We start from the raw sequence: 27899 nt of genomic DNA, 5'->3' as shown, positions 1-27899 counted from the left end.
GAGGTGGACTCTGGGAGACTCTGCCTGGTACCTGTGGAAGGTGGGGAAAGGTCTTCAGAGAAAATAACAAATGGATGCTGTGACACTGACCAGTATTTCTAAAAATAAAATTAGAGGGTCCCATAGAGCGTGAGCAGCCTGTGGCTTTCCTCCTGTGCATACTCTGACGATTCCAATGCCCAAGTCCTAAGTGAGTGAGTCCTTCCCCAGGGGTGGCTTTGTTCATATTTTATTCAGTGCACTTAAAGTGACATTTTCTACAGCTGTCAAGAGTGAGGTGGCATTTTCTGCATGAATGTTGGCCCATGCAGGGAAGGTCCCCAGCTGGAAGATGCTCTTGGCCCATGTGTTCATTGCCAAGCTAAGAAGCAGAACTCCCATAAGATTCATGAGCAACCCTGTTTTTGCCTACAAAAGAAATACAGAGACAACTGTTGAGTTTAGATGAGACATCTACAGCATGTGAAGCATGAAGCTATTTGAATATAAACATTATAAAAATGGCAGGCTTAATTGCTGTTAATTTTAGCAACATCTTCAGCAGGCTTTCTTAAGCCACAAAGGCCATTCTGCAGATGCTTAACAAGCTTTGATCCACTAAAAACATTAACATCTGTTCAGCCTCAGGAATGTGAGCAGGAGCTGGGACCAAGCCTAACTTTACTCATAAGCTTTGTTTCCCTGAGCTGGGGAACTTTTCCTGCACCCAGAAACCTATGAAATTTGAGCCACCGACACTACCGTGAGCAGGATCTGGGAGATGCTGAGCACATTCAAGACCAACTTTGTCACCATTTGGAGTCATGATGGCTCCAAATCTCACAGGGCCAGATGTCATACAGGCTCCTTCCATACCCCTGTGCCTTCAAACACTGCTGAGAACACTATCCAGCTTCTGTCTTTTCACCTCACTACGTACTCAACTACTAAGAGCCCTGAAAGCTCCTTTTTAACCAAAATGCAGGCAGATTGTTGTCAGCGTTTTCTGTACCTGAAAGAACTTACCATATCCTTGACCATCAAGTGTCCAGAAGAAAATGCAATTGAGTTAGGAGGTGTGGAGACTGGCAGCATGAAAGCGTAGGAGCATCCTATCGTTCCCGGTATCATCAAATAGAGAGGATTTACTTTCAGACGAATGGCCTTGAAATACAAGAGAGGGACAGAAGTGTTACCGTGGGGATTAGGAATTGCAGGAAGAATCAAAGAATGCAAACAGCAAGTGCACCGTGCAGAGCTGCTTCCCACACTCCATGATAAACAAGTACTTATCTCGCCAGCATCTGAAGGATTATTACATCCTTCAGTGTCCATGTTATGCTACCAGCACTTGCTTTGTTGCTTCCAAGGATTTCAACAAGCCTGAGGCCTGGGAGCCAAAGAATGATATGGTGCCTGTCCCAGCACAGACCGAACACAAACCCGCCCGTCCAAGGGGCAGAGTGAGGAGAGAAGCTGGTCTTGCCATGGGGCTACCTTACCAGCTCTGCCAAGACAGGCAGGAAGATGATAATAGTGGCCGTGTTGCTGGCAAACTCTGTGAATAAGGCGATGACAATTGTGATGAGGATGACGGCCACAGGCGGTGGGACACCCTCCAAGGGATGCAGACGGCCTCCTATCCAGACAGACAACCCAGACTCCTGCAGAAGGGAAGAGCAAACAAGCTGGAGAGTGGAGCTCCTGCATCCCTGCAGGTGAACTGATCCTCTCCTAGAACTGCAAATTACACAGAACCCTCACCGACCCACACAAGCACCTACGTGCAGCACCCTCAGGGTATTTAGGAGCAAGGGGTTTGAAAGGAGAAACCTCCTTAGTTTTCTGCTGTGTGCTGTTGTCAGTTGGAGTGGAGAAACACGTCCTTCAAGTGTTGTCACCCCGCAGACACAAGTTTGCCAGCACCAAATGAGAACCCCAAGTGACACCCTGACAAAATTCAACTCTGCTGGGCAAGAAGACTGCATGTGGAACGGGGCTCACCTCACAGCCCTTTGCCATGGCAAAGCCTCCTCCCAGCAGCAAGATGATGTTCCAGGGAACAGTCTCTTGAGCCTTCCTCCAAGTCAGCAAGGGCTGTGTCTCAGTGTTTGGCGCTAGATGAAGAGAAAACCCCAGTGTCAAACACCTACCCAAAGAGGAGCACATCAGTCATCATCTGACAGAATGATATCATGAGCCTGACCTCAGTGCTGAAGGTCACTAACCAGGAGTTGCTGATGGTTAAAATATATCTCTTAAGCGAGACAATCAAAAGATCCTTTAAATGAGTATCAGATCTTAAAAAAAGGAAAAGAAATTCTAGCATTTAAAGTTTTCTTGGAGGCTTTCCTGAGGGAACATTTAGTATGAGGTTAATTTTCTCTCTGTGACAGACATAATTATCGTCCTCAACAACTGGAGTCAAGGAAAGAGGAAAAATTCCACCATGTGAATTATGAAGATTTTATTAATTTTCCACTTGGCGTTCATCAGCTGATGAGTTTTATAGCAGAGCTCATCTCCCCTAAAGGCCATCTCAAAATAGGGGAAGTGAGCTCTGTCATATGAAAGGATGCACTAAGGGGACTGTAATTTTCTGGTGGACAAGGGCACACATATTTTACCCAGAGGATAACATCCTTCTGTCTATAGAGAGCACAACAAATATGCACAACTCAGCACAGCTGATATTTTGTTCCCACAGACCCCAGGTGGTGCTGCACCATCCATGAAGGGCCTTCACCAGCTGCATCTCCACTTTAAGACCATCTCTTATTCCAAGCAGCTTATGAATTAAAATTTGTATCTCATCACTAATCAAGAGGAGGGACCCAAGATTTCAGAAGACTCCTGGTACCAAAACCTGCTGGAGAGTTTGGGCTTTAGGAGTTCAAATTCTGTATCATTCTGGGGGCTGAGGAAGGGCAAATATTTTTTAGTATGGACAACTTGTCCAGCCCTGCCTACTCAGAGGCTCATGCTCTGCCCAGAGGGACAGGAACTGTTTGGGAGCCAGCAACCAAACTTCTGTTTCACAACCAGGTCTGCTACGGTAAATCAACACTAATTTCAGTTCGCTTCAACCCACAACAGCATCATTTCTGACAGCTACATGAGCAACTGAGTCATTTCTGCAATTGTCAGCAGGGCAGTGACTGCTGAACCTCTCCTGGCACCTCAGAAAACAGCCCCTGTACGATCACGTTGCACCATCAAACGGCACTGCTGCGGACGGCCAGCACAGCTGCTGTGCTGGTGCAGGTCCAGGTGGGATAGTCTTGGCTCTTGCTCCGTGCCTGCTCTGCCAGAGCACAGCCAAGGGCAGAGCCCCTGCCTGGAGGGGTCCCCTACTCACCTTTCAAGTCAAACCACCACCTCAAAGAAGGTTTTTGCGAAGGGAAGAAGAACAATATAATGACAATGGTGATTCCTGTGACTGCATCGGAGATAAACCTGTCCAAAAGCAGCAGAAACACTTGTAAGAAGCACAAGCCTGAGGAACTGCAAAGTTTATGAGAACAGGGATTTACCAAAGAAGATTACAGATTTCCATCAGGTTTGAACAATGCTCGTTGTTCATTTCTTTTTAATTCCCTGTTGAGCCACATTTCTACAATGTGCTGTCAACCTCCTAGAAAAGCTGCCCTACAAATGTAAAACCCAAGATCTAATCCCCACCACAGCGATGCTCTGGCTGTTCTGACTGCAGACTCATGGTCAGTCCCTGGGGGGTTGTGAAGACAAGTTTCCTTAGCTCACTGTAGGGAGGAGGGGAGGCAGAGCCCAGACCATCTTATTTGTGTGAACTCTGCAAACTGCTCAGACCTCAGGTGATAAGGCAGGCTCCATCCAGCAAAGAGCTTAGGGGTGTGTTTGACTGTAGGAGCTGTTAAACGAGGAGGAAAAAGTCTATAACTAGTTTGTTGTATTAAGGAATATTTTCTTAATTTAGGGCTTTAATTATTTTAAAAAAATAATAAGACAAGGTCTCTTCTGTTAAGAAATAACACCACCTTCTCTGAGCTTTAGCATTCCCAAGTCCTATATCCATTTGTCTTCCCAAGGTATGGATGTCACAGAGGAGACAAATTTGCCAGACAGGATAACACTTGGGGTCAGCTCCTGACATCTCTCTTTCCAGTGCAATCAGTGGATTGCATACAGAATTCAGTAATTCACTGCAAATCTACCTAGAAACAGCATTCCCAACATTAAAAACCTAGGGATGGCCACAGGTGGACCAACTTCCTGCTGGGCTTCATGTACCTCCTCCAGGAGATGGAAACAATAAAGCTGTCTCTGCTACTGGAAGCTCAGTGTAATTCATTCCAGGGAACCTGAGTAATGGTGTTAAGCAATGCACTCAGAGACCAGGCAGTCACAGTGGCTGGGAAATGCTTTTGAATGACAGTGGAATGAAAATAAAATCTTACCCTGGTGCAAACAAGCTTGCCCAACCTGGGATGAATTTGGGATCCCTGGAGAAAAGCATGATAGCAAACATGCAGAAGAGGAAGAAAATAGCCTGTTCTGCAAACCTAAAATGAGAAGAAATGCAGTTAAAATGCTGAGGGGCGAAAGGGGATTCAAGCTAGGACAGGTATTGAGCTCAGGCTGCAGCAGCCTGGGTGAGAAGTTAGGCTGGATTTCTAAAAATGACTGCAGGGAAACATTGGAACAGGTTGCAAACTATTGGCAAATATTGATATTTGCCTGCTATTATCTCACACTGGAAGACATTAAAGAGACACAAGATGGGCATCAGGAATGCCCAGACCAGACGTCACAACATGCGTATGCAAGGTTGACTCTGGCTGCAACAGAGAGGAAGGGCCAAGCAGCTTCTCATGGTCACTGCCCTCACACCCCTGCCCTCTGGGGTGACCCGAAGGCACACTCATCTGGGGATGGGATGGCTTCACTCCAAGCCATATACAAGGATGTCTGAGATTTAAATCACATACAAGGCAGCAGGAACCAACTTCAAGGTCAAAACCTAAACAGTATCTCATAGACACGTGACACACAGCAGGGGAGGTGGCAGCATCATTCGCTAAGTATCAGGCTTGACTCTAGTGGAGTCAAGATTTAACCAAGCCAATGCCTCAAAACACTGTTTAAAACCTCTCCAAGCACAAGGAAGGGCATTTAAACCATTGGGAAGAGGCCACTTGCATTGATTTTAAGTTATGGGGTTGCTAATCAAATTGGTAGAGCACAGCTTAATGGACTTTCTCACTCCTAGACCTCAAAGGGGGACTTTGATTCTTTCAGAGACATTTTGCAGGCTGCTCGATAATGTACTGAATGGAACAAGTAAACCAATTTCTTTCATTTACAGCACAGGCACAGACAATTGTCTTTGAAGAACCACTCCATTTTCCACACAACAGCAATAATTACAGTGTCAATAGCATGACACAAACATCGTTGAATCTTCACAGCACTGCTGTGAGTATGAAAATATTATTTTACAGATGGAGAAACACAGACCACTTCACCACAAGACCTACAGCTTCAAAACCTTCCCTAGCTGTGGGTGCCCAGAATATCAATGGCTGGTTGGACATACCTGGGATTTGAGTCTTGGAGACTCAACTTTTCCTGCTCTCCTTTTGTTAAAAATTTTTGGCATTTCTCATAAGGCTAAAATTCATGTTTCTTTCTGCTGGCTTCTTTCTCCAAAATATAATCCCCATCACTGCAATATGCACCAAGCTTTGAGAAACTACAGTAAGAAGCTAATAGAGTCTTGTTCTTTCTTCACCTGACTAATCCAGTTATTCAGAAAAAGCAATAGATTCTTTGAGCAGCTATTAAGCTTTCTTAGAGTATATCCACAGTCCATATGATTCACATCTGTCATATGAGTCATCAGCCTTCCCAGCAAATGCTTCCTGCTCTGCACAACAGGTATGTACAAACCTTCAACATCCAGTTGGGTAGCACATAACGCACATGGGATTGGCTTTGTCCCTGGAGTAGCAAAAATGCTAGCAGTAATTAAACAGCCCAGCATGACTCCATTCTATAATATGAACTTTGTTTCCTCAGAAGATTCACATACAAGCTGCTATTTGCAGCTATTCCTGCTAGTGAAGGTGGAGACACTGGAGCATGCAAAAAGCAAACCTCAGCAAGTTACCAACACTCTGAGGGAAACATCTATTCCATTGTTCTTGTTACAAACTCCATTTCCCTCAGTCCTCCACTCTTGCAACAGGACATTTGCAGCCCACTTGGCCTCCTTTTTGTTTCAGCCCCGACTTGGTAACTCACTTGATTGGACCCAGCTTCTGGTAGTCCTCCTTTATCACTTCTCTGGCTCGGGCTTCTGCATCCGCTCTTATATTTGACTTTTTTGTTCTCCAGCCCCTGCCAAGAAACAGAATCATATCTTTATGTGTCTCTAACATAACCAACCCACAACAAATGCTGCATTTACCACTGCAGCCCATGCACACACGCTGCACTGCAGTGGCTGCTCTGCAAGTTTCAGAGCTGCACGTCTCCCGTGGCTCAGTTCGCATTACCTTCAGATCACAAAGACCAATGATGAAGGTCTCTGGTGCAGATACAGGCAACAAGGCCCAGTTTTATATATATATATCCTTTCTCTCTGTGTTGATACAATGGAGACCCTGCAGAGGTTAGGAAGTTTTGGCTCATTTCTATTCTGAATTGTTTCCTCCAGCATGGGTTGTGATAGGTGAAAGTCCCAAGGTTGCAGGATTTCCTCATCTCTAGTGGATACTTACTTGGGCAGAATAACTAGGAAGAGGGTGACACAGAAAATAAATCACTTCTCAAGTCACTTGCAATTTCCTGGGTGATCCAGGATGCTGCTGAGGATCAACAAAAATGTGTGGAATTTCTAACTGGCTGGGAATGTTAATGTGCTTCTGGCTAAGCCTCTTAGCCTGGCCATGCTGACTGCACACACTGTTGGACTTTTTGTAGTACGTGCATAAAAATGATGTATTCATATCTTGCACCTCATGTCCCATCACATCCCACGCCACTGAACCCGGCTTCTAACCCTGCTTGTGACCTTGATTAAACCTAAAACCCCCAAGCTGCTGCATCAGGCCCCATGGAGCCTGTGCTTCCTTAGTTCGTTCACCACTGCAGAGGATACGGGAGCTGGATCTTCTGGATGGATGAATGGTTGATCATTCACAAATTCCTGAACCTCAAATAGACAGACTTGGTCCTTCCATTTCTTATCTTTTCAGCGGGGCTTTTATTGATGGCAGCTTCAGCTCAGCTCAGCCAGCTTATACCTAAGCCTTCTGATGTCTTTTGGATTGAAGCAAAGCCGACCTGCTCTTGGAGCCATATCCATCTGCCTGTACTGTGCTGCAGACACCAAGGACTTGCCCACACAGAAAGTCCAGCCACTATCCCCGAGTCATTATAGGCACAGCAGCCCAACAAACTCCTGCAGAACCTCAGCTGTACTCGTGCAGCTTTGCAGTGTCTCTTCCGAGGCTCCTGGCCACTGGGGAATACTGGTATCTGTGCTGGCCCAGCTATCCCAATAGAGCCGGGATCCGTGTGACAGGGACAAGCCAAACAAAACAAAAAGCATCACGTTCCCAGAGCGCACGAGTGATTTCATGTTTCACCAGGGGCTTTGGCCAGCACAGCTACCTTTCCCTCACCTGATTCTGCAGGGCCATGCTGGCAGGCTATGGGGCCGTGCCCCAACCCTGGCTGTAGGACACAGGAATTAAGGGCACATGATGCAGAGTGGTGCAGGTCTAAGCAGCTGTGAGCCAGCGAGCATCCCACAGCACCTCCCATGAAGCCCCACAAGCAATTTAAGGACCAGCATTTGGCATTTTCTGGATTAAAACTTTCCCATTGATTTTTTTTCCTGTCTCTGAGACAATGTAAATATTTGGACACCTGTTCTTTCCCCCTCCTCCTCCTCTATTTGCATTTTAAACTCAAAATAACAATTAAATGCTTTTTCTAAATACTAGAAATTCTGTATGGTCCCTGGGGGAAGCAAGACTGGGAGTTTGTTACTGTCACACAGGAGAGTGTGTAGGCAGAAACAGGACTCCAACTGAACCAGCACGGCGATGCTGCAATCCTTTTAAGTAGTGTGCACCAGGGGTTGCATGTATCCAGCAAAGATTTACTGGAAAAACATGTTATTCTCAGTTACAGATTAACACGTTGTTGTAAAATTAAGTCCTGTTGTGGAGTAATCTGTTCCAAATCCAAGTTTCTGCCCCAGGAACAAATCCTGGCTTTTTTTATGTTGTAGGAGATTTTTTGCTACTAATTCCAGGGGAGCCACTGGTATTCAAAGTTTGATTCTGCTTCTTGTGTCAATGACAGTATGTCACAGACCTCCAAGGGAGGTAATAAAATACCCTTTAAAAATTGTATGCTTGAATGAGTATGTAGTAGATATTCTGTATGGATACGTATTTCAGTTAGATAAAGGATATGCAGCTATGAGATATCTTTAAAACCCTCCTGTTGCATTAGCAGCTTCTGAAACATAGATGACTTGTTACAGCATGAATTAGTTATGAAACCCTGCCACCTTCCATGAGATTACCCTTATCAGTAGATTCAGTGTGAGAATTGGGGAGGACACGTATTTCACAACGCTGGTGTAACCAGACAACACGTATGTATAGGGAATATAAACGTACCTCAGGTTAATTCCTCCATACAGGATAGAGATCCATAGCCATCCCAGGAGAAGAAAAATCAGCATTAAAGGAAACGCAAACATAAACCAAGAACCAAAGTTCACCACATCACATTCTGGAAAATAACTAAGCAAATGGGAAAAATCAAGTTAATGCAAGAAGGGAAACCAGCCCTGCAATGAAAGGGTAAACAAACATCTGAAATCAGCAGCAAAATATCCCCTGAATTTGTCAGTGTACAGTTAGGAACTATTCCTCCATGTCCATTAGCAGTTACCTAGGCACTAGGAGACTTGGGGAACGTTGTGCTGGGACAACCCCCCAGGCCACCATGCTGCAGCAGCTCACCCAGCCCAGCCGTTCAAGCCTCCATGGGGTGGTTTGCAAAGATCTCTCCTGATGGCTGATGCTTTCTTACAATGATAATCCTGAACACCCAGGATTAAACCCTGATAAAACAACTGCTGCAGGGTCTGAACATGAACCTCACAGGGATGCTGTGGGTGCCAGAACATACTACTTGTAGAGTCCAGCAAAGAAATACCTGCAGGCATGTAGGATGGCACAAACTTCTGCTCCTAAGCACATGGGAGGCATCTTTTATGACCAAGAAACAGATCAGAAGTTGTGGGTGCCTTATTTTCCTTTCTACCATACAGCAGTAGATATAATTGCTAACTAAGCACTACACCACCTGGTTCATCAAAACAGTTACCTGATTAATTGTAACCATGTGGTCAAGTCCCATTAAATTCAACTGCATTAAGAGCATCAGTAAGGTGAAGCACAAGTGCACAGGTTTGGCTGACAGCCTGGCTCTGTATGCTGGAAACCTGCTTCTAACAGCCAGGGCTGATGCAACCATTCAGCTTTCATCTGCTCACAAAGCTACCCAAAATGTTCTGGAAAGGCATACGTTGTCTCAAACTAGTTCTCAGCACAGAAGGGAACATGTGCCAATATTTAGAAGTGTGACCAGCAGGTTGAGGGAGGGGATTCTGCCTCTCTGCTCTCATGAGAACCTCCTGCAGAACTGCACCCACCACTGGGAGCCCCAGCCTAAGAAGGACATGGAGCTGTTGGAGCAAGTCCAGAGGAGGCCATGAAGATGATCAGAGGGATGGAGCACCTCTGCTATGGAGACAGGCTGAGGGAGTTCAATCACCTACCAGTCCCTAAAGGGCTCCAGGAAAGCTGGAGAGGGGCTGGTTACAAAGGCCTGCAGGGATAGGACAAGGGGGAACAGCTTTAAGCTGAAGGAGGGGAGATACACCTTAGATATTAGGAAGAAATCCTTCCTTGTGAGGGTGGTGAGGCCCTGGCACAGCGTGCTCAGAGAAGCTGTAGCTGCAGGGTTCAAGGCAACGTTGGATGGGGCTTTGGGCACCCTGGGCTAGTGGAGGGTGTCCCTGCCCATGGGAGGGGATTGGAACTAGATGGGCTCGGAGGTCCCTTCTGATCCAAACCGTTCCATGAGTCTGTGATTCTCTGAATTTCCCACAGGGATGGTGAACACATCTCTGTTTTACAGGATTTACAGATGTCTCCAGGATGGCCTCCCATACCTCTTCAGCTGTCCCAGAAGGATGAGGTTTGGTGCAGTTCCTGTCAGCGTTGCTGTACCTCCGATGCTGGCTGCATATGGGATTGAGATGAGGAAACCTTTCCATATATTGGTTTTGTACTCCTCCTCCTTCTTTAAGTCTGAGACACCATCACTGGCAACCTCCTTCTCCTCCGTCAGATCTTTGCTTTAAAACAGTCCAAAAGAGAATCCGGTGAAAGCCCTGGTTTGAATACAGTGCAACCACTTCAGAGCCTGGACAGACGGACAATTCCCAGTGTTTAGAAATCCAAGCTAACACTGTGCTCAGGGGCTCCTAATCAGCTCACTGCGAAAGAGGGGTCTGCTCGGTGAACTGCCCCGTGGGACCAACAGCCTTGCGGAGGGCAGAGCACCCTCAGCACCCATCCGTAGGAGCTGAGGGTGCAGTGCCTTGCCCAGCCCCTCAGCAACTTGTAGCACTTTGCATGAAGCCCACAGGAGTGCTTCAAGGAAATAAAAATAATCATTTGATAACACCGAGAGGAAAGAAACACCTGTTCCTGGAAGGATGCTTCCTTCCCATTGCTGTTATCAAACCAGGACCATCTCCAGTGCATAAATCCTGGTGGGTTTTACATCACCAGCTTCACACACTTGATGTTCCTGAGAAAACCAAGGCACAATTCCCCAGCAGGAGACACCTCAGAGTGGCTGGAAAATCTCTGCAATGATTTGGGCATGCAGAGGGATGCTGGACAGACAGAGGAGGGATTCTATCATCAGGCTGCTAGTGATTGGGACATTGGGTATAATCAACACATTTCAATGATTGAATTTCAAATTTCTAAAACTTGGTCTAGCTCTGGGGACAATTCTCTCTCTCAACTCTCTAATACAAACTTTATAGTTAACTTACTCCTCAGTACTTGCCAGAAACTGCATCTCAGTTGGTACAGTGTAAAGTTTATTCTGCTGTAAAGATGCTGAAAAAGAAAGATTAGGACTTTAAAACAATTCAAAGCATCTAGAAAATTCTCCTTGAACAGAGAAGCAGAGGAAACAGCTGCCATTTACAGAGGAGGAATTGTGAGCTCGTGCCACGGGGACAGGGTTGGGAGCACCTGGCACAGATGAATGAATCTGTCTCCTCCTGCCACCACTCCAGTCCCACTGGTGCACCCAGATTGACCTCCTAAACCCAGAGGCACTTGATCGTTTTACTACTGCCACTGGTTGGACCCTCTAACCAGAGGGAGTTTCAGGTTGTCCCTGATCAAGTCATGGGTTTGGGGTAGGTTGGTTTTTTGGGGGTAACCACAGCTCACTTTTAAGAAGAAAACCCGTTGGGCCTGATGTATCTGTAAGGCACGTTCCCCAAGGTCAGCAGGAGCACTCCCTGCTGCAGAGCTCCAGCCCCAAGGAACGAGGATGTTACCCCCTGCAGACACTTAGGGCAAAGTCACTGTAAAGCTGTAATTTGTAAGAATGAGAGTGGGGCACATTTGGAAATTAGGCCTTGTACCAGGTCCTCTGAAATCCACACCTCCAGAAAGGACCATTCCCAAGCCCATCATCCTCTCCACAAACAACAGACCCTGCAGGCTGAGGGACTGGTTCCAAACACAAGTTTAGGGCCACCCTGGGGGGACTCTGTCACATTCCCAGTTCCCATGGGCCTTCCTGCATACTTCACACAGGCTCTGACCCACTGTCCTCCTCATCACCACACAGGGAACGTGAGCAGGAATCAGAAGCACTTGGGAAAAGGGTGTTTTTTGACCAGAACAACCAGCATTGTACTTGGCAGTAAACTGGGAGATGCACATCACTCTACCACACACACACCTGTGGGAGAGTTCAGAAATCAGCAGACAGACATGCAATGAATGCAATCGCTCTTTTTTACCCGACCTGACACTAAAGCTTTGTGGAATTTATGGTTCTGGCTCATGGCTTGGCCTCTTAAGGTTGGGAGCATAGATGTGCCACTAAAACCCATCTTCCATAGTCCTCCTTGGGACTGGAGCACTCCCGAGTTTTATCCACCTTTCAGCCCAGGTGTCCCTTCCCCATCACTGCTGGTCTGCTGATTTTCCTAGAGCTTTTTGTATGGTTTTGGGTCCGGGGGCATCCCCAGGCTCTGCAGACCACTGTGTGAAGGGCACATTGCCTGCCACTGCCACCCCATCAGCTCCCAAACTTCCTTGCACCCCCCCTCAATCCAAACCACGATTCTCTTTTATCCACCCACGCACTGGAGACCAAAAGCAATGCAGGGAGAGGGGACAGTGGTCAAAGTCTCTGGACTCATTCATGTGTGTGCTGAAGACATGGAGCTCGTTCCAGCTCAGTGAACCAAGGAGTTTTGCAAGGTCATGTTTTACACATCACTAATTTACTGAATCGGGGTTAATTGGCTTGGATGCACACATGCTGAGCTTTCATCCCAATGATGATGCGATGGAAGGATGTAATTAGAAGGACGAACATTAATCCATGGCTGACTGCTGATCCCCCAACATATTCAGCCCAAGGCCTCTTACCATTGCTGTCCCACTCAGGCCTAATGTTGGCTCTGCAAAGAGGCAAATTTGATTCCATCTCTTAAAATTCTTCCCATTTTTTTTCCTGGCTAAGCCCAAACTCCCATCCCCTCCTGCCAGGACCATCTAAGTTACCTCTCAGGGAAGGTCTGCAAAAGGAAACCGTGCGAAGGAAAGCCAGAGCTGCTGCAGAGTAAACGTCTCCTATGAAACTTGTGAAAAGGAAGTGAACGTTGTTACAGGTCAGTAAGCCAGAAGAGACCAAAGACCTTTGAGGTAGGACCTCACTGCACACATCTCCATTAGAGCAGTGTGAGAAGGATTCAGTGGCCATTTCAGCCAAATACCTCATATATCTTAGAGACAGAAAGGCTTTTCCTGTTAAAGTTTAGCTTTGATAACATTTTTACTGGTTCTAAAAAGTTGAAAAGACCTGAGAAGGAGTATTTCCACCCACCAAGGGGTACAGGCAGCAGTGCTGGGCCATCCCCTGCCAGCACAGGCTGGGTTAGGCAGCCAAGGCAGGCAGAAGTCCAAATAATGCACATTTCCCACCTGCCCCTTTAGAGACATCATTTCCAGGTCTGTGACCCAAAGAAACACTTGGAGCACCAACTGCAGTTTATCTTGAAATCATAGAAGATGATTTTTACCTGGAGACAGTGAAGCTGCTCAGATAAATGCCCAAGTGCCAACGATGGGTCAGTGGGCAGAGAGCAGAGGCGATGGCCAGGCTCGCTAGCACCGCTGGCTCCAGCTTGTCACACACCTATCACATGATTTGGGTTTAAGGCTGGAGGTGTCAGAGTTGTAGGGAACCTATAACCCATTTCCAAGAGAAAAATTCTAGAAGTCAACAAAAGCCTGTTCATGTTCACCTTATAACCCTCCTGTGATCAACCAGAACCAGCTGGGACCTCAGCTGCCAAAGCTCATCTAACCACATCCCAGTGTCAGCAGCCAACAGCACCAAAATAAACAGAACACACCACCAAATTTTAGCCACCTCTGCCATGAGCATGCGAGTATTTACTGATCCTTAACATGCTGCCCACACCCTTAAGCACAGATTGTAACCTTGAGGTTCTTTCACCTGCAAAAATGTGACCAACTGATCAGAGACACAGTTTTAATTCTGGCCTAGTGGGTGTAGGCAGAGCCCTTCACAGAGCTAATTTCATACCCTAGTTGAGATTTCATTAAAAAACATGAAATACCTTTACATGTTACACATTCTTTAATAAGCTTTAATTTTTTAAGCATCTAAGTATTTTTTAGCCTCCTGGACACTGTTACAGTATTATTAAAGCATATCCAAGCAGATTTACAACCTGACTTTACCATATGCCACTGTAAAATTTGCTTCCACACACAGGCTCCTTCGCAAATAAATCTGCCTGGTTTTTTTGGGACACAGATTATACTTCAGTCAGAAGTCAACTATGTACACATTTTTCTGAAAAAAAAAAAAAAAAATCCCACCAAAACACAACAAAATAAAGCCCAACATCCCACCTAAATCCTCCTAACTACAACATCAGAGATGTATAACCAGCCCTGACCGCAGGTGACACCCGACAGGCAGGAATGCCCTGCAGAAAGCTCACCTTCATGTCTCTGCTCCTAGGTGTAACATCAGACTTGGCACTTTTGACTGACTTCAGGTTCAGGGCTTCCTTCAAGGAACTCAGTTTTCCTCATCCATTCAGAAAAGGATGAATCTACCTTGTGACATGAAGTCCAAACAAAGCCTACAGGAAAACCTGCGTCTTGGATGTTGCACGTTTTATAGATAACTCCTCCTCTGCTTGTATGTATTACTTTTACAAGCCCTTACATGGTATTTGCAAAGCACTACTTTTATCCATTCTTCTTGTGTGGCTCTCTTACCTCTTCTGGCTGCTCTCACCACTGGAAGCATTGCGAGACAAGGACAGTAATTTCGCACTTGCCAGTGTCTAAGACAAAGGATCCTGATTTTAGGTGTTCCCAAACCCTACTGTATTACAGTCACAATTACACAGCCAAATCATTTCAGGGCATGAAGAAGGCTAAAAGCAGACTGACAAAACACAACACTTTCACAGAATAAGAAATTACAGCAAGGTCAGTGGGTTTGATTTTAATAGATGTGAACAATCAAAAATTCATAAAGCAAATGTGATAAAGCAACCTGGGGGGCAAATACCTCATGATTGCTAGACACTGATGGTGAATGAATAATTACATCTTTATTAGAGTACTTTGAGTCTTCTTTTGGGGACTCATCCTTCTATTGTAGAACTCAGTGGGAACCAAAAAGTCAGTGCTTTTAAATTACAGGGTCAGAAAAATTACTATTTAGTGCAAGAAAGAAAAGCTGTGAGTATTGCTCCAACTATCAGGAACATCTGCAAATGGGACTTAATTTTTGTTCTGCTGTTTCTCATCACTGTTTGCTAGAAGCACAAACTCCTGGTAAGTGACCTAGGAAGTGAAGGCTGGAGGAAAACCTTATCTGACTGCATCCCCCTGGCCCAGCCTGTCCACGACCTGCTCAGGAACCACACCAAGCAGCAGCATCAAACTGGGAAATCACAGAGTGCTTTATGAGTGGGTATTTAACCTGACAGCCTTCCCTTTCATCCTCCCTTTCTCTTCCAGCTCAGGCTCCAATTTCACAGGGGAACAAACAGGAAAACAACAGCAGAACCCACCTGTCCACAGGTACAGGGCAGCCCTGTGTGCTGCCATGGAGGGACCACTGTCCTCCCCCTTGCCATGCTCTGGCTGCCTGGCTAGTCCCTTGCCAGCCCCCACAGCAACACACCATTTCATAGGGCTCATCTGCCCAGATGTTACTACCTCCAACCCACTCTGGCTATTCCCACAGTGAGGCATCCTACAGATCCCACCAACGCCCTGCCCACAGACCTGGCTAAGGACTGGTGCCCACCACAGGGTTATGGTGCAGGCTGGCTGGGCATCACCACTGCTTGGGTTTTCCAGGCAACTCACCAGCACTGCCTGCTGTGTGACACAAGGAAGAGGTGGGATAAAAGGGAGTTTTATGCCAACACTCTTTCACCACAGTCAGGAAGTGTGTATTAAAGTGGGACCAGCACTGCGATCAAGCCACAGCCAAGAAACCTGCTACTCGTGCCAGTGAAGTCAATGAAATAGGGCAGCAGGGCAGACCTCAGCTGGCTTATACTACTGCCCTGTCTCAATTACCTTGGTGTTCTTCATTTTCCCTGTTCATCTCCTTAGATGTGTCTTTGTCCCCAAAGAGGCTTTTTAAAATTGCATTTGCAATTGGAAGCATCATAGCAGTGGAGGCAGTATTACTTAACCACATGGACAGGAAAGACGTTGTCAACATCATCCCTAAAATTAGTCTGGAAGAGAGAAAAAAGGACAAGCTGGATTTCTTCAGTTTGGCAAGTTGGCTGATACATTATAGCTATAGGAAGAAAAGCTCACATGCAGGGATAACACCCCTAATAGCAACAAGGTTGGATGGAGCACAGCCATGGGGCTGAACCAAAGGATTCCCTTTGCACTCTGCTGGCCTCTGAGCAAGCACCTGAATAAACTCAATAACCTGGAGAAAAGGGGGTGTGGACAGCCCCCATGGTACAGGAGACACTCACATCACCACCCACCACAGCAGAGCCACTTCCCAAGCACCTCTAGCTCAAGTGCCTCATGGGAGATCCCCCTGGTCCCATAGTCACCTGGCTGGCTGGACTCCCACCAACATGAGTACCCGGAGTGCAATCCTGCGGTGTAAATTCCACTCCTCAATGGCTGAAGCCATGATTAAACCACTGAGGAAAAGAAAGTTGGTGTCTAAAAAATATTGTGGGCAAACTTTGTTAGATGGGAGGATCCCCAGGAAGGGAAAGAGGATGATGGGCAGCAGAGCTGTCACGGCCAAGGGCAGCGCCTCCGTGCACCAATACAGGGCCATCAGCAGGATCACATAGAGACATCTTCCTTCCTGCAAAAGGAGGAGAGAAGAAAAGTAAGATGTGGGATTACAGAGATGCCTTTTCACTTGGACACACTCAGACAAGAAAAATCCACCAATTACTCCTTTGGGGATACAGCATTTCTCCCAAATCACTTCCATCAAGTGCAACATCTTCCCCTCTACATTGTGTAGGTGTTCAGGACTTACACTTAATCCTCTGAGACCACAGCAAAACCCAAATCCTTCTTAATTGCCTGTACTGCATGGTAGCAGTGCGCTCGGGCATCAACCAAGGAAGCCCTGGAGCGCAGGAACTGCCCATCCATGCTGAATTAGGGTGCTAATCCTCAGCAGGCACTGATGCTACAGCAAGTGCTGCTAACATCCTTATGTGTCTCAGTATCTGACACTGCTATACTTAATACGTTTGTGCTTCTCTCCAACTTCCACAGACCATCCTGCGCATCACTATGGAAAACCAGCTTTGAGATCGATGTCCTGAGTCCTCACATTTGCAACAGAAGGCACACAGAAAGGTTTATTCTCTTGCAGCAGAGTCTCCCAAGAGATTTGTGAGAAACCATTCAATGACAAGCCATCCCAGCCCCTATGGAAACCAGCAAATCAAGTGCCCTGGTGTCACACTGCTTCCTGAGGGCAGGGAGCAAGCCCATGCCCAGCATCACCCCAGCCTCGGCCAAGGCTGGCAGAAACCCAGTGCTCCCACACCGTGAATTCATTCATCCACCCAGGAGCCTCAAACTAGACCAAAGCCATTTGTCACGACAGCCACGGCTGAAATAACAAGCAACGGAAAGAAGTCAGGAGAACGGCTCCAAGCCCAGGAGGGGAGAGCCCTGGGGTGGCAGGGGGAGCCCAGTGCAGAGCTGGGCTCAGTCACGGCAGGGCTGAACAGGGATATTGTCAGCAACCACAGGGCAGAGCGCCCACAGCACTATAAATAACAGCTCAGAGTCGTTTGGAAGGCACAGAGCTTTTTATTTCACCACCCTTTTCCAGTCTGTGGAACAGGTTGAATTGTTACTCAAAGGGACCTCTGTCCTTCTACTTGGACCTACCTTTCTTCCTTCCTGCACCTCGGACTGCACTTGCTGGGGCTTTGCGGGGGGGACATGATGGGTCTGCTCCCTGCCACGTGTGGAGCAGTGTTTTGAGGATAACATGGTCCCAGTTATAGTGTTTGGACAGTCAGTGAGATGCTGGAGCAGGTACCACAGAGCCACAGCTCACCTGGCCAACTGCTAAAATTCACTCCAGACACCTCAGCTGAATGTGGTCACTCCCAAGGTCATAAAGCAGACACCAGCCCAGTAACACGCCCCCCAAACTGAGGATAAAACATAACCACAGTTATTGAGGGGGCTGATAGAGCAGAACCTACCCCAACTCCCTGCTGGGTGCCTAAAGCCAAGGCAACCAAAACCCATACAGATTTCCTGTTCCATACCTCTGTAGTGAGGGTTGGAAAAGTGGCAAGAAGAGCAGAATTCCTGATGGGATTTCAGCACTGGAGCTTTGCATTTCACAAGCAGTTCAGCTGGTCAAGCTCCAGCGCTTCAGCGCACGTGGAAACACAAACACCACGGAACTGAGAGCAATCCGCTTCCATTTTTTAATACATTAATCACCGCGGAGCCACCACATCACAAGAGGTTCCCAAGATCTGGATTTAAAGACCATTCACACTCCTAATTTTAGATCCCAGCACAGACATGCAAGACACTGAGAAGTAAACCCGTTACGTTCCCAGGGCTCAGCCCTGGCACCTGGCAGTTCCCATGAGCTCCCTGCGGCTCCACTTCCTCCCAACCAGCAGGACCAGAGCAATGAACCTGGCAGAGCTCAGCTCTGCAAAAATAATCCTGGTCTAAAACACTTGCACGCTAGAGAAGCAATTTTATTCCCATGGCAACTGATTATTTCTCTTTATTCTGGCGCTTTTTATATACCAAAGAAATAGCTTTGTTCTTATTAATGAGAACAGAGGCCATATAGTAATTTATATATATATATATATATATATAATGAGCTAAAGGCCATATAGTATTTTTGTTTCTCCCACTGGCAAAAATATTCCTCAGTTTTCTGCAAGGGAAGTTGCACCAAAGTCAACTTCAAAATAAAGACACTTCACTTCTTACTGGGTAGAGCACCTGAGGCTATTTAACAACTCCTCGATCTAAAGGCATATCTGAGAAGACTTCCATTGACTCACTGAGATATGATTTAGAGAATTTGAAGTAAGGGATATTTATGTCTATGGAAAATGTCCTGAAAAACACTGGAATGAAACACAGCATGAGTCTAATAACTAATCTTCATAGCAAGATCAAAAGCCGAGGGGTAAAACTGCAGCAGGGCAGAAAGCTGCTGCATGGAGGCTTTTCCCAGCATTTTGAATCCGATAAGGACGTAAAAATAAAGCTGTGGTACTGCTTATGCAACTTATTTTACCCCAAAAGGAGGACAAACTGTACCTATATCACACCAGTTTCTCACTTAAGGCAGGATAATCATTGCATGAAAAAGGAATGAGACCACTTTGATGAGCAACTTTGATTTGGAGCAGGCACTCCCCAGAGTAACATGTCAAGCCACTAATAAAACTGAACCAAACTCTGAATCAAATGGAAAAGTCTTTTGGGTTTGTTTTTGTTTGTTTGTTTGTTTTGAGATATCTTGCAAACATTAATTAATTAATGCTCCCAGCAAGTTTGATTAGTACACAGTCGATAAATGGTAATAAAAGTCAAAAAAATGGTCTTCTGGGGAGATGGCCACCGTTGCTCAAACCACTGCGTGCAGCACCATCACCCCACACGATCTTTATCCTAGAATCCCTCTGCTGTGTCACTGTCAGGCTCCTTCTACTTCTCTCACCTCCCTGCAGCTTGGTTGTCATTTTTTTTTCAAAACAAGTCTATCAAAGTTCAGGGGGGGGAATGGTAGCACATACGAACTTTAAAATGGGTCTTGTGATTGGGTTAATTTTATAACCACTTAATGATTTCCAGGAAAGTGCTCAGTGGCTTTGGACTAGAGCAGCTCTCCTTCGTGCTGTCTGAGAGCCTTGGGAACGACCTCTGCCCCCCACCCCCCCCCCCCAGACACAGAGCCTGTCTTTGCAGCACCAAAAGCTGCACTGAAAGCATCGGGGATTTTCCACCCCGAGGAACCTGCTGAGCTACGGAGGGAGCCAAGCCACAGGGTAGTCTCCCATGGGCAGGAAAGCTGGAGAGAACAGGTCATCTCCTGGAAGGGCAGATGAGGTGCCCCAAGGAAAGGGGGTGCTGGCAGGGAATGTGGGTCAGGTAAGGCAAACTGGCTTGCCCAGGCGTAGCGCTGAGTCATGGGCATGCACAAGCCACCAGCCCTGCCATCATCCTGAAAGGGGACATCAGGAGCTTCAGCAGGACCTTGTACCCCGGGCAGCTCCTGGGCAGCCCAGTGCCCACAGCCTCCTCACCAGACAGACCCAGCGCTCCAAGAAGCCCTGCCTCAGCACTGCCAAGCTCTGTCTCTTCTCCATCACCTGTGCATGCGATGTGGTCATCACAGCCTAGTCACCCCCACACAGGCTCTCCCCATCACCCATCCACCCTATGACAAGGCAAACGAGTAGCAAGTGAAAGGGCCCCTCCAGGACCTCAATCCCAACAGATATTTTTGCAGTAACTTTCCCAGCCCTTCTATCCCATTCCCATCACAAAGGGACATCCCATCTGTGATGTTCAGAACTATGCAGTACAAAAAAATACTGATGGCTTTTAGGATCTCACTCACAAACTTCCCACCTTGCAGCTGTGACGGTGCCACTGGCCATCTCGCTCACACTGCCTGTCCCCCAATGGGATGAATATGTGAATCTGATTTCTACCAACCCAGCTCTTGCAAACATTATGTAATCTGGATGTAAACCAAGCCCTGTTTACCAGCCTCCCTGCCAGCAGAGTTGTTTTGCTCCCACTGGGTATTTGCAGAGTGGCTAGAAAGGGGCCAGTAACACAGGGGCACAACCTGTAACAGCTTCAGAGAAGATACTTTGCTCTGGACCTACACTAAAAACACATAAAGCTTGTAAGACACTTCTATTTAAACTGCTTGAAGTATTTGTTGCTGGCAGAAAAAACAATCATTTTTTCTATGTTACAGCCAGGCCAGCTGAAGCTCAGAGGAAGTGGGCAAATTGACCAAGATGACACAAAAAAGTAATGACAAAACCGAAATGGGCATCTTAGAAAAAAATCTTCCCTGGCTCAGAGGTCTGAGGCTCACACTGTCTCTTGGAGGCAACAACAGACCCTACATCTTCAAACACTCATGGCCTGTGAAGCTAAAACAACACAGTGTGATGATTTCACACCCTGTGTGAAGCACGTCAGGGGTTGGGTTTGTTTTTAAGCTACATCCACTGCACTTGATTAGAAAGAAGCAAAGACTTTCAATGATGCTGAGCCCACCACAAGTTTGGTAAAATGTTCCTATGAGCTTCAGTCCTCTGCATCTTCTTATATGCTCCTCCTTCATGCTTTAGCCTGGGCTGCCCTTAGCCAAACCCCACTTGGGATGGATGTGCCTTCAAGGTAGTGATCGAGTTCCTCCTTGACTTCTTACTCTTTGAAAGAAATAGGTTGAGCTCCCACAGTCACCCCGTGGCTGCCATTCCAGTCCTTCACATCCTGAGACTTCTCCAATTGGTCAAAGCCATTTCCAAGCTGTGGAAGCCAAACTGGAAGGATGTTCTAGTGAAAGCCACAATCTCAGCAAACAGAAGATCCTCACTGCTCTTACTCAACTTTCACATGTCCATACACACAAATATCTTGGCTGTGGGTGGCCAGTCTGGTAGGAGTGTTCAGCTAATTACACAGCCCCATCTCACATCCTTCCTCAGAATCTTCTTCCCAACAGGGACTCCGGATCTGACTGGCCAGCACTTGTGATCTCCATCTACCCTGAGGCTTGTAGAAATGCAACCACTAGTTCACAAAACTCCTCAGGCAGCTGTTATAAAATTCTTGGTTGGAAGTTGCCTAAACCTGTAGGTTTTACAGTGGCCAGCACTGGATGCACACATTTTCATTTCCCTTTAGTTACTGTCACAATAAAAACTATTTCATTATCAGACAACTTCTCATGATGTAAGACTGTTCTATGAGCACTTTCCTGAGTACAGAACAAAAATATCCATTGAATATGGCTTTTTCTGCATTGCCTACCTGGTGACAGAGTATTATGGGTAACTTTCCTTTTGTTCCACACACTTGAAACACCACTCATGACTCTCAATACCCTGCCCAGGGATTTCTTCCTCAATACTTTCACAACCCTTTTCATGTTTTTAATTGTTCTTTGCTTCCAATTAATATTGACTCTTGTTAACTTCCCTTTTCCCCCAAGTATTGCTGCTTTTGCTTCCTCTCTGTGTGAACTTGCTCTTCACCAGGCTTGCTCTCCAAACTGAAGCTCACAGTGCACGTGGTAAAATGTTGTCACCCTATTTCCAGTTATCACCCCCCTTTCCTCATTGAAGTTCTTCCTCTCATCTCTTTTTAGCCTATCCCTGCTTCCAGTTTTGTGAAGTTGGCCTTCCTAAGTCACCAAGCACATATATGGCAGAGATGGACCTCCTGTATGAAGTAGGCTACAGTCACTGACATTCACCTCCCAGGCTGCTCTCCTCTCTTTGCCCACCCGGGCTCCTGCCATACTCTCCAGCACAGGATCCGGCTCCCCTCCACCTCCCAGGGCACTTAGCTCCCAGCCCACCACCCCACTCACCTACATTTGCATCACCCCCTTTCCCCACAGCGCCTTCGTTTGGAGACAGCTCACGTTCTTTGCCTGCAAGCACAAGCAGTGTCATTTTTCCTCTGGAAGTTCTTTAAGTCTCCTTGTTCTAATCAGGAGGACTCATTACGTCCAAGTTAATTTTAAATTGCTCTGTGGCCACTGAGGAAGTCAAGTGTGTTTTCTGAAGGCACTGGGCCCTCTCTGCCTGCTCAGAGCTCCTTTTAGCAGATTTGGCTGTCTCAGCTGTTACCAAGCCAAGAGGCTGTAGACATTGAGTTCATTAGAAGCTGTTGGAACAAGCTCTTTGCACAGCTCATTAAAAGTGCCCCCCATGCCCCTTCCAGCAGAACAGTTCCTCCAGCCCCTCCTGCCCTGCCCAAGCTCTCTGCAATCATTCACAGCCCTCCAAGCAGTGGGGTCGCAGGCACTTCCACTCACGGGACAAGCGTTCAGCCATTGCAGCAGTAACCAGAGCAAGAGGTGACACACAGACCCTTGTGCACAGGAACATTTCCTGGGAAGCAGCTCCACACAGAGCATTTCCTTCCGCTGCTTTCTGTGACAGACACGAGTCGCTGTTCCAGTCACAGTCTGAGGAGCACACCCTGAGGTCTCAGCAAACCCACCCAGCAAAGCAGAAATGTCATTTCTCTATTCAAGAGAAAGAAGAATGCAGACAAAAGCATTTATGCAAGCCTTCCTCTCCACCACTGCAACCTGCACAGGGCTTCAGATTACAACAAGAGCCATCAATGCAATGTCAGCACCAGTGCCAGCCCTGACACTGTCCATCTGTGGGGACTCACAAAGATCTGGAGAAGAACCACCATGGGGTGACAGCTGATGAGAGTTTTAACAGCAGCCTGCAGATGTGGATGTTGGAGCTCATCAGCAACAAGCCAGTCCAGATTTGATGGATGATTCTTCTGAAAGTATTTTGTATCCAGGGAGGTGTCACTGGAAAACCCATTGCACACAAACCACAGGGTGTTGCTCGGAAGTACACACCAATCCAAGAAGTCATATCCATTTGTGATTCTCTGATATATCAACTTTAGGTCATGATTCCTTGGTCTCTTGATCCAAGTGAAATGCTGCCCTCAAAGCCAAAGCTCAGGTGGTGCCTTATGGCTCTGATCTCTCGGGAGATTAAAACTGCTGAGCATCCCAGTGGGGAGAAGGTAAATGCTGACATGATGTGGGGACATTCAAAGTACTGCAGAGGTGCCTGTACGTCACTTTCTTACAAGGGAAACCTCATTCTGAGACTAGTAAGGGCTGAGCCTCCCTGCTTCTCATCTCCTACTAGTTCCTGTAACACCTGGGAGGGTAGCACTGACTAACCCAGCAGATCCAACTCTCCGATGCTCCAGATGTGCAAATACTTAGTAGCATCAGGATTGCTACAATGACTTCACCACACCCAGGAGCTCCTCCTGCCCCAGCCCAATTTCTGTGGGTGCTCTGCCTGGGACAGCCACCCAGTAACACCAGCAACAGCCCAGCCAGTTGAGTTCCTTATGAGATGGAGCTTGCCAATCCACTGAGGCAGCTCTCATGATCTGGCTGCCCAGGAGAACTCAAGGCTGGCCTCAAGTCCCATGTTAGGATAAACCATCACACCCAAGCTGTGCAGCTGCAGGCACATGTTTTCCACCACACAACAGGTTAACTTCCAAATTCTAGCACCACCAGCTCTCTCCCCTGCTGAGCCCTGACCTGTTCCTTGGTGGTTTTACACAGCGGTTAAAAGCATAACCTGGTCCCTTCCTCTCCTGCAGCCCCCTGCGGTTCAAGCAATCTCCAGACGTCAGTACTTAATCCCCTGTTGATGCAACAGCAAGTTTCCTCTCTTGCTGAACAAGTGAGACTATCTTGTGTTGAAACCACAATGAATCACTGACCCCTGAACATGAACAGATACAATTTTCTATGGAAGGTCACAGCTACAGGTCCAGCCCTATATGAGGCTCCGGGAGAACTGGGTGAAGCTGCAGTCGGGTGCAGTGCCTGGAATGCTGTGCTGGGTAACAGCCGTGAGAGCATCAGAGTTCTCCGAGCGACCAGCGCTGGTACCGGCCGGTCTCACTGCTACAACTGTAATGCACGTAGTGACCATGGAAATGAAGAACACATCGCCAGCGCAAGCGGGCCAGTCAGCTCTGCCAGGGCCTCCCCTTCCCTGTTCCACTGTTGTCCACCCTCTCAGCTGCAAGCACTTTCACTTTCCTAACACTATTTTTTCTTTGCTAAACCCGTGTTGGATCAGACTGGACTGCACACGGGGTCTTCCGAGGGTCGCACCCAGGAGTGTGCCACCAGCGCAGCGCGAGAGTGGAGCGGGTGTGAACTGCACCACCACACCAGCAGAGGGGTGGTGGTTCCATACAGGTGGAGAAATCCCTTTCCTGAACACCCAGATCTTCACCCAGCCTGTGTAACACTACACGCTCCAACCAGCACACAGACCATCTGGAGTGAGGGCATTCCCACCACGCAGCGACAGCTTCAGCTGTGATTTATTCTCACCATTAACCACTGGTGCAGCTCCTCACCCTCTAATCAAGCCTCATGATTTTACAAGTGCTAAAGTCAAACACGATATTATTAAAAATACTTGAAGTTACTTGTTTAGCTGCTGTGAATGAATGAACAGTCTCCAAAGGAATGAAGCCCTTGTGCAATGTGCTTTCTGTTCTTTGAGGCAAACACTCACCGTACTCCTCTTCAGAGCTCACCCAATAACACAAAGGAAAAAAAAGGGAGATTAAATCCAAAGAATTTTCTTTTAACAAATGGTGTCATTAAATAAAGCAGTGGTCACTCCATCATTATTATTATTATTATTATTATTATTATTATTATTATTATTATTATTATTATTATTATTATTATTATTTTGCTATCTTGAATGTAAAAGTTTCACCTGAGAAGCACTATACAGGCAGAAGTTAATGTCACCTTCATGTCCTTATAGCATCTGAATCATTCTAATAATCACTACCAACATCACTTATTTTCTGGTGTAAACAAAGTCATTCTCAAATGGATCTGAGTCAGAATGTAAGAGAGAAATCCAGCCCATACCGAAGTCAATGGCACAAAATTTCCTGGTGACTTCACTGCCCCATGGACTTCCACCCAAGGCTCAGAACTCCTAGTGCACAGGAGCTGCATACATGGGACAGCTGCAAAAATCCTCCAGTCTCCAAAATTTTGCCACAGATTTCTTTATGTGCAGCCTAACACACATGCCAAAGCTCAAACCTTACCAGGAGACCACTTTTTCTACATCTACAGAAGACCACAAACACCTTAGTCACAAAGCCTTTTGGGGTACAGCACCAAAGGTGTCCCCTGGGAATCTCCCGCTGTGGTGTAGGTGGCACTCATGGGTCCCCTGCATTTCCCAACCCTGCACCATGAACCCTGATGCATGGACACCTCCAGCTCTGCAGAGTCCCTCTCTGCCCACCCACACTACTACCCAGTGCAATTCCCATAGCAAAGGGGATGGGATGGCAACACTGGGCAGCCTCAGAGCCCAGTGAAGCCCAGGGCACTTGCCATGCTTGCCTCCCATGCCAGCTCTGCAAACTCCTCGTTGGGTGATGCTGGCCATGGCCCTGGTTTGCCTCAGTTTCCTCAGCTCCCCTTTGAGAGCTACCAGTAATAACTAGAATAGGGCAGGTAGGTATCAGCAAGAAGTACTACTTGGTGCCACCTAGTTGGAGCTCATTCTGAACCACAGGGTGCTTACACCTCCCAATGTCTATATGAGTAACAAATACAGCTCACGTGATCTATCCCTAAAAAAGTTAAAGTAACCTCAGGACGCCCCTCCATTCGCACTGTAAGGTGGCTGCAGGTGGGTGAAGGGCTGTGGCAGACTCAGGCTTTGGCAGACCCCTCCCTCCGTGGGAAAAGCCTGGCAGGTAGCAGGGGTGAGAGCCAAGTACTGCTGAGGCAGGGCTGAGCAGCGAGGTGGGACAGGGCACTGAGGCTTTGCCTCCGGTCTGTGTCCCCCTAGTTTGTGCCCTCAGCCTGTAACACGGGTCCACACGCTTGGTCCACATCCCAAATCAGCGTCCCCAGCTTGCGCCCTAGGCCCGTGCTGCACAGTTGACAGCCCGGTTGGTGCCCCCCAACTGGCATGCCCTGCTTGGTGCCCCCTGCTCTGCATCCCTAGTTGCAGCCCCCCCAAACCCGTCCCGGTCCAGCGCACCCCAGTCTGCACCCCATGTTCCGTGCCCCCCCTCAGCGGGCATCCCCCAAAGCCGCGACCCCCGGCCGGCGGTCTCCATCCACGGCCCCAGCAGCGCCCAGCGCCCCCCAGCCGTGCCCGGGTACCTTGGCGGGCAGGCTGAGCAGCACGGGCACCAGCGCCAGCGGCGCGCACAGCAGCACCACGAACCGCCGGACGCTCCACAGCTTCTTCACCAGCGCCCCCAGCGCCGCCATCCCGCCCCCAGCGCCGCTCCCGCCGCCGTCTCCCCGCTTTATTCCCGGGAGCCGAGCGCGGCCGCCCCGCCCGCCGGGAGGGGCCCCGCCGGACCGCCCCGCCCCGCCGGGCCGGGCCCCCATTACCGCGCCCCGCACACACACACGCTCCTCGCGGTTCTCCCAGCCGCGGCAGCTCGGCCGCCGGAGGGGTTGGGCACCGGAGCCGTTTCGAAACTGGTTCAAAACCTCTGGCAGCAAAAGAGCTGTTTCGGTTTGAGCATCAGCATGGTGCAGGCTGCAGAACAGCACCGGGTTGTGCTGAGAACTCAGGCTCGGTACCTCCCACTGTAGAGAAATAGTGAGTACAAGTGATGGATGGCTGCAAAACCCCCAAATCCAGCAGTTTAGAGATCTGGTTTAGATCTCAGCCATCTCCCCGCAGAAACAGCCCACAAACACATCAGTGAGACCTCAAAAGTGTGAGGCAAGCAGGGAGGGAGCCGCAGTAGCTTTTGACAATTTGGTTTAACCAGTGACTCAGAGGTTGGACAAGTTGGTTGGCATGTCATGCAAAACACTTCTTTTTCTTGTTAAAAATAAGTGAACACACTCAAACAAAAGGTCACTGGTGCAGAGTGGGATCAAGCCTTGGGAAATAGCAGAAAAGCAGGAGGCAAAGCCTTGGCTCACCCAAGTGTGAGCTCCAGCAGGCCAGGGAGTAGCATATGACTGCACCCTGGCTGCCCCTAACAGACCCACACAGTTCAGGATGCTCCAATCATGAGTCAAAAAGAAAACACAAAAGCTACCCAGTTCCAACTCTGAGGGTGGGTTTTCCTGCCAGCTCTGCCCTGCATCAGGGTCATCAGAAAGAAAATGGGAGAGACTGTGGGGCTGGACAGGTTCCCCTCCCCCAGACCAAGGTAAATCTCAGTGTGCAC

The 27899-nt window shown here is 47.8% G+C and overlaps 1 protein-coding gene across 1 annotated transcript; it reads right to left on the bottom strand.

Moving 5' to 3' along the window:
• Positions 1-26976, bottom strand: SLC13A3 (solute carrier family 13 member 3; the record flags this gene model as incomplete). The annotated part of the gene is made up of 13 exons (XM_084271698.1): positions 1-408; positions 1006-1143; positions 1482-1643; positions 1984-2096; positions 3338-3435; positions 4416-4520; positions 6262-6357; positions 8658-8783; positions 10223-10408; positions 11120-11186; positions 15960-16123; positions 16463-16728; positions 26866-26976. The coding sequence occupies 13 exons, from the start codon at positions 26974-26976 to the stop codon at positions 223-225; spliced, it is 1818 nt and encodes a 605-aa protein (XP_084127824.1). The 3' UTR covers positions 1-222.
• Between the last annotated feature and the right edge of the window lie 923 nt (positions 26977-27899).

This window comes from Gallinula chloropus (assembly GCF_964237585.1).
Source record: "Gallinula chloropus genome assembly, chromosome: 16".
Taxonomy (NCBI): Eukaryota; Metazoa; Chordata; class Aves; order Gruiformes; family Rallidae; genus Gallinula; species Gallinula chloropus.
The sequence above is the reverse complement of the archived record's forward strand: the minus strand, read 5'-3'. Positions and strand labels throughout refer to the sequence as shown.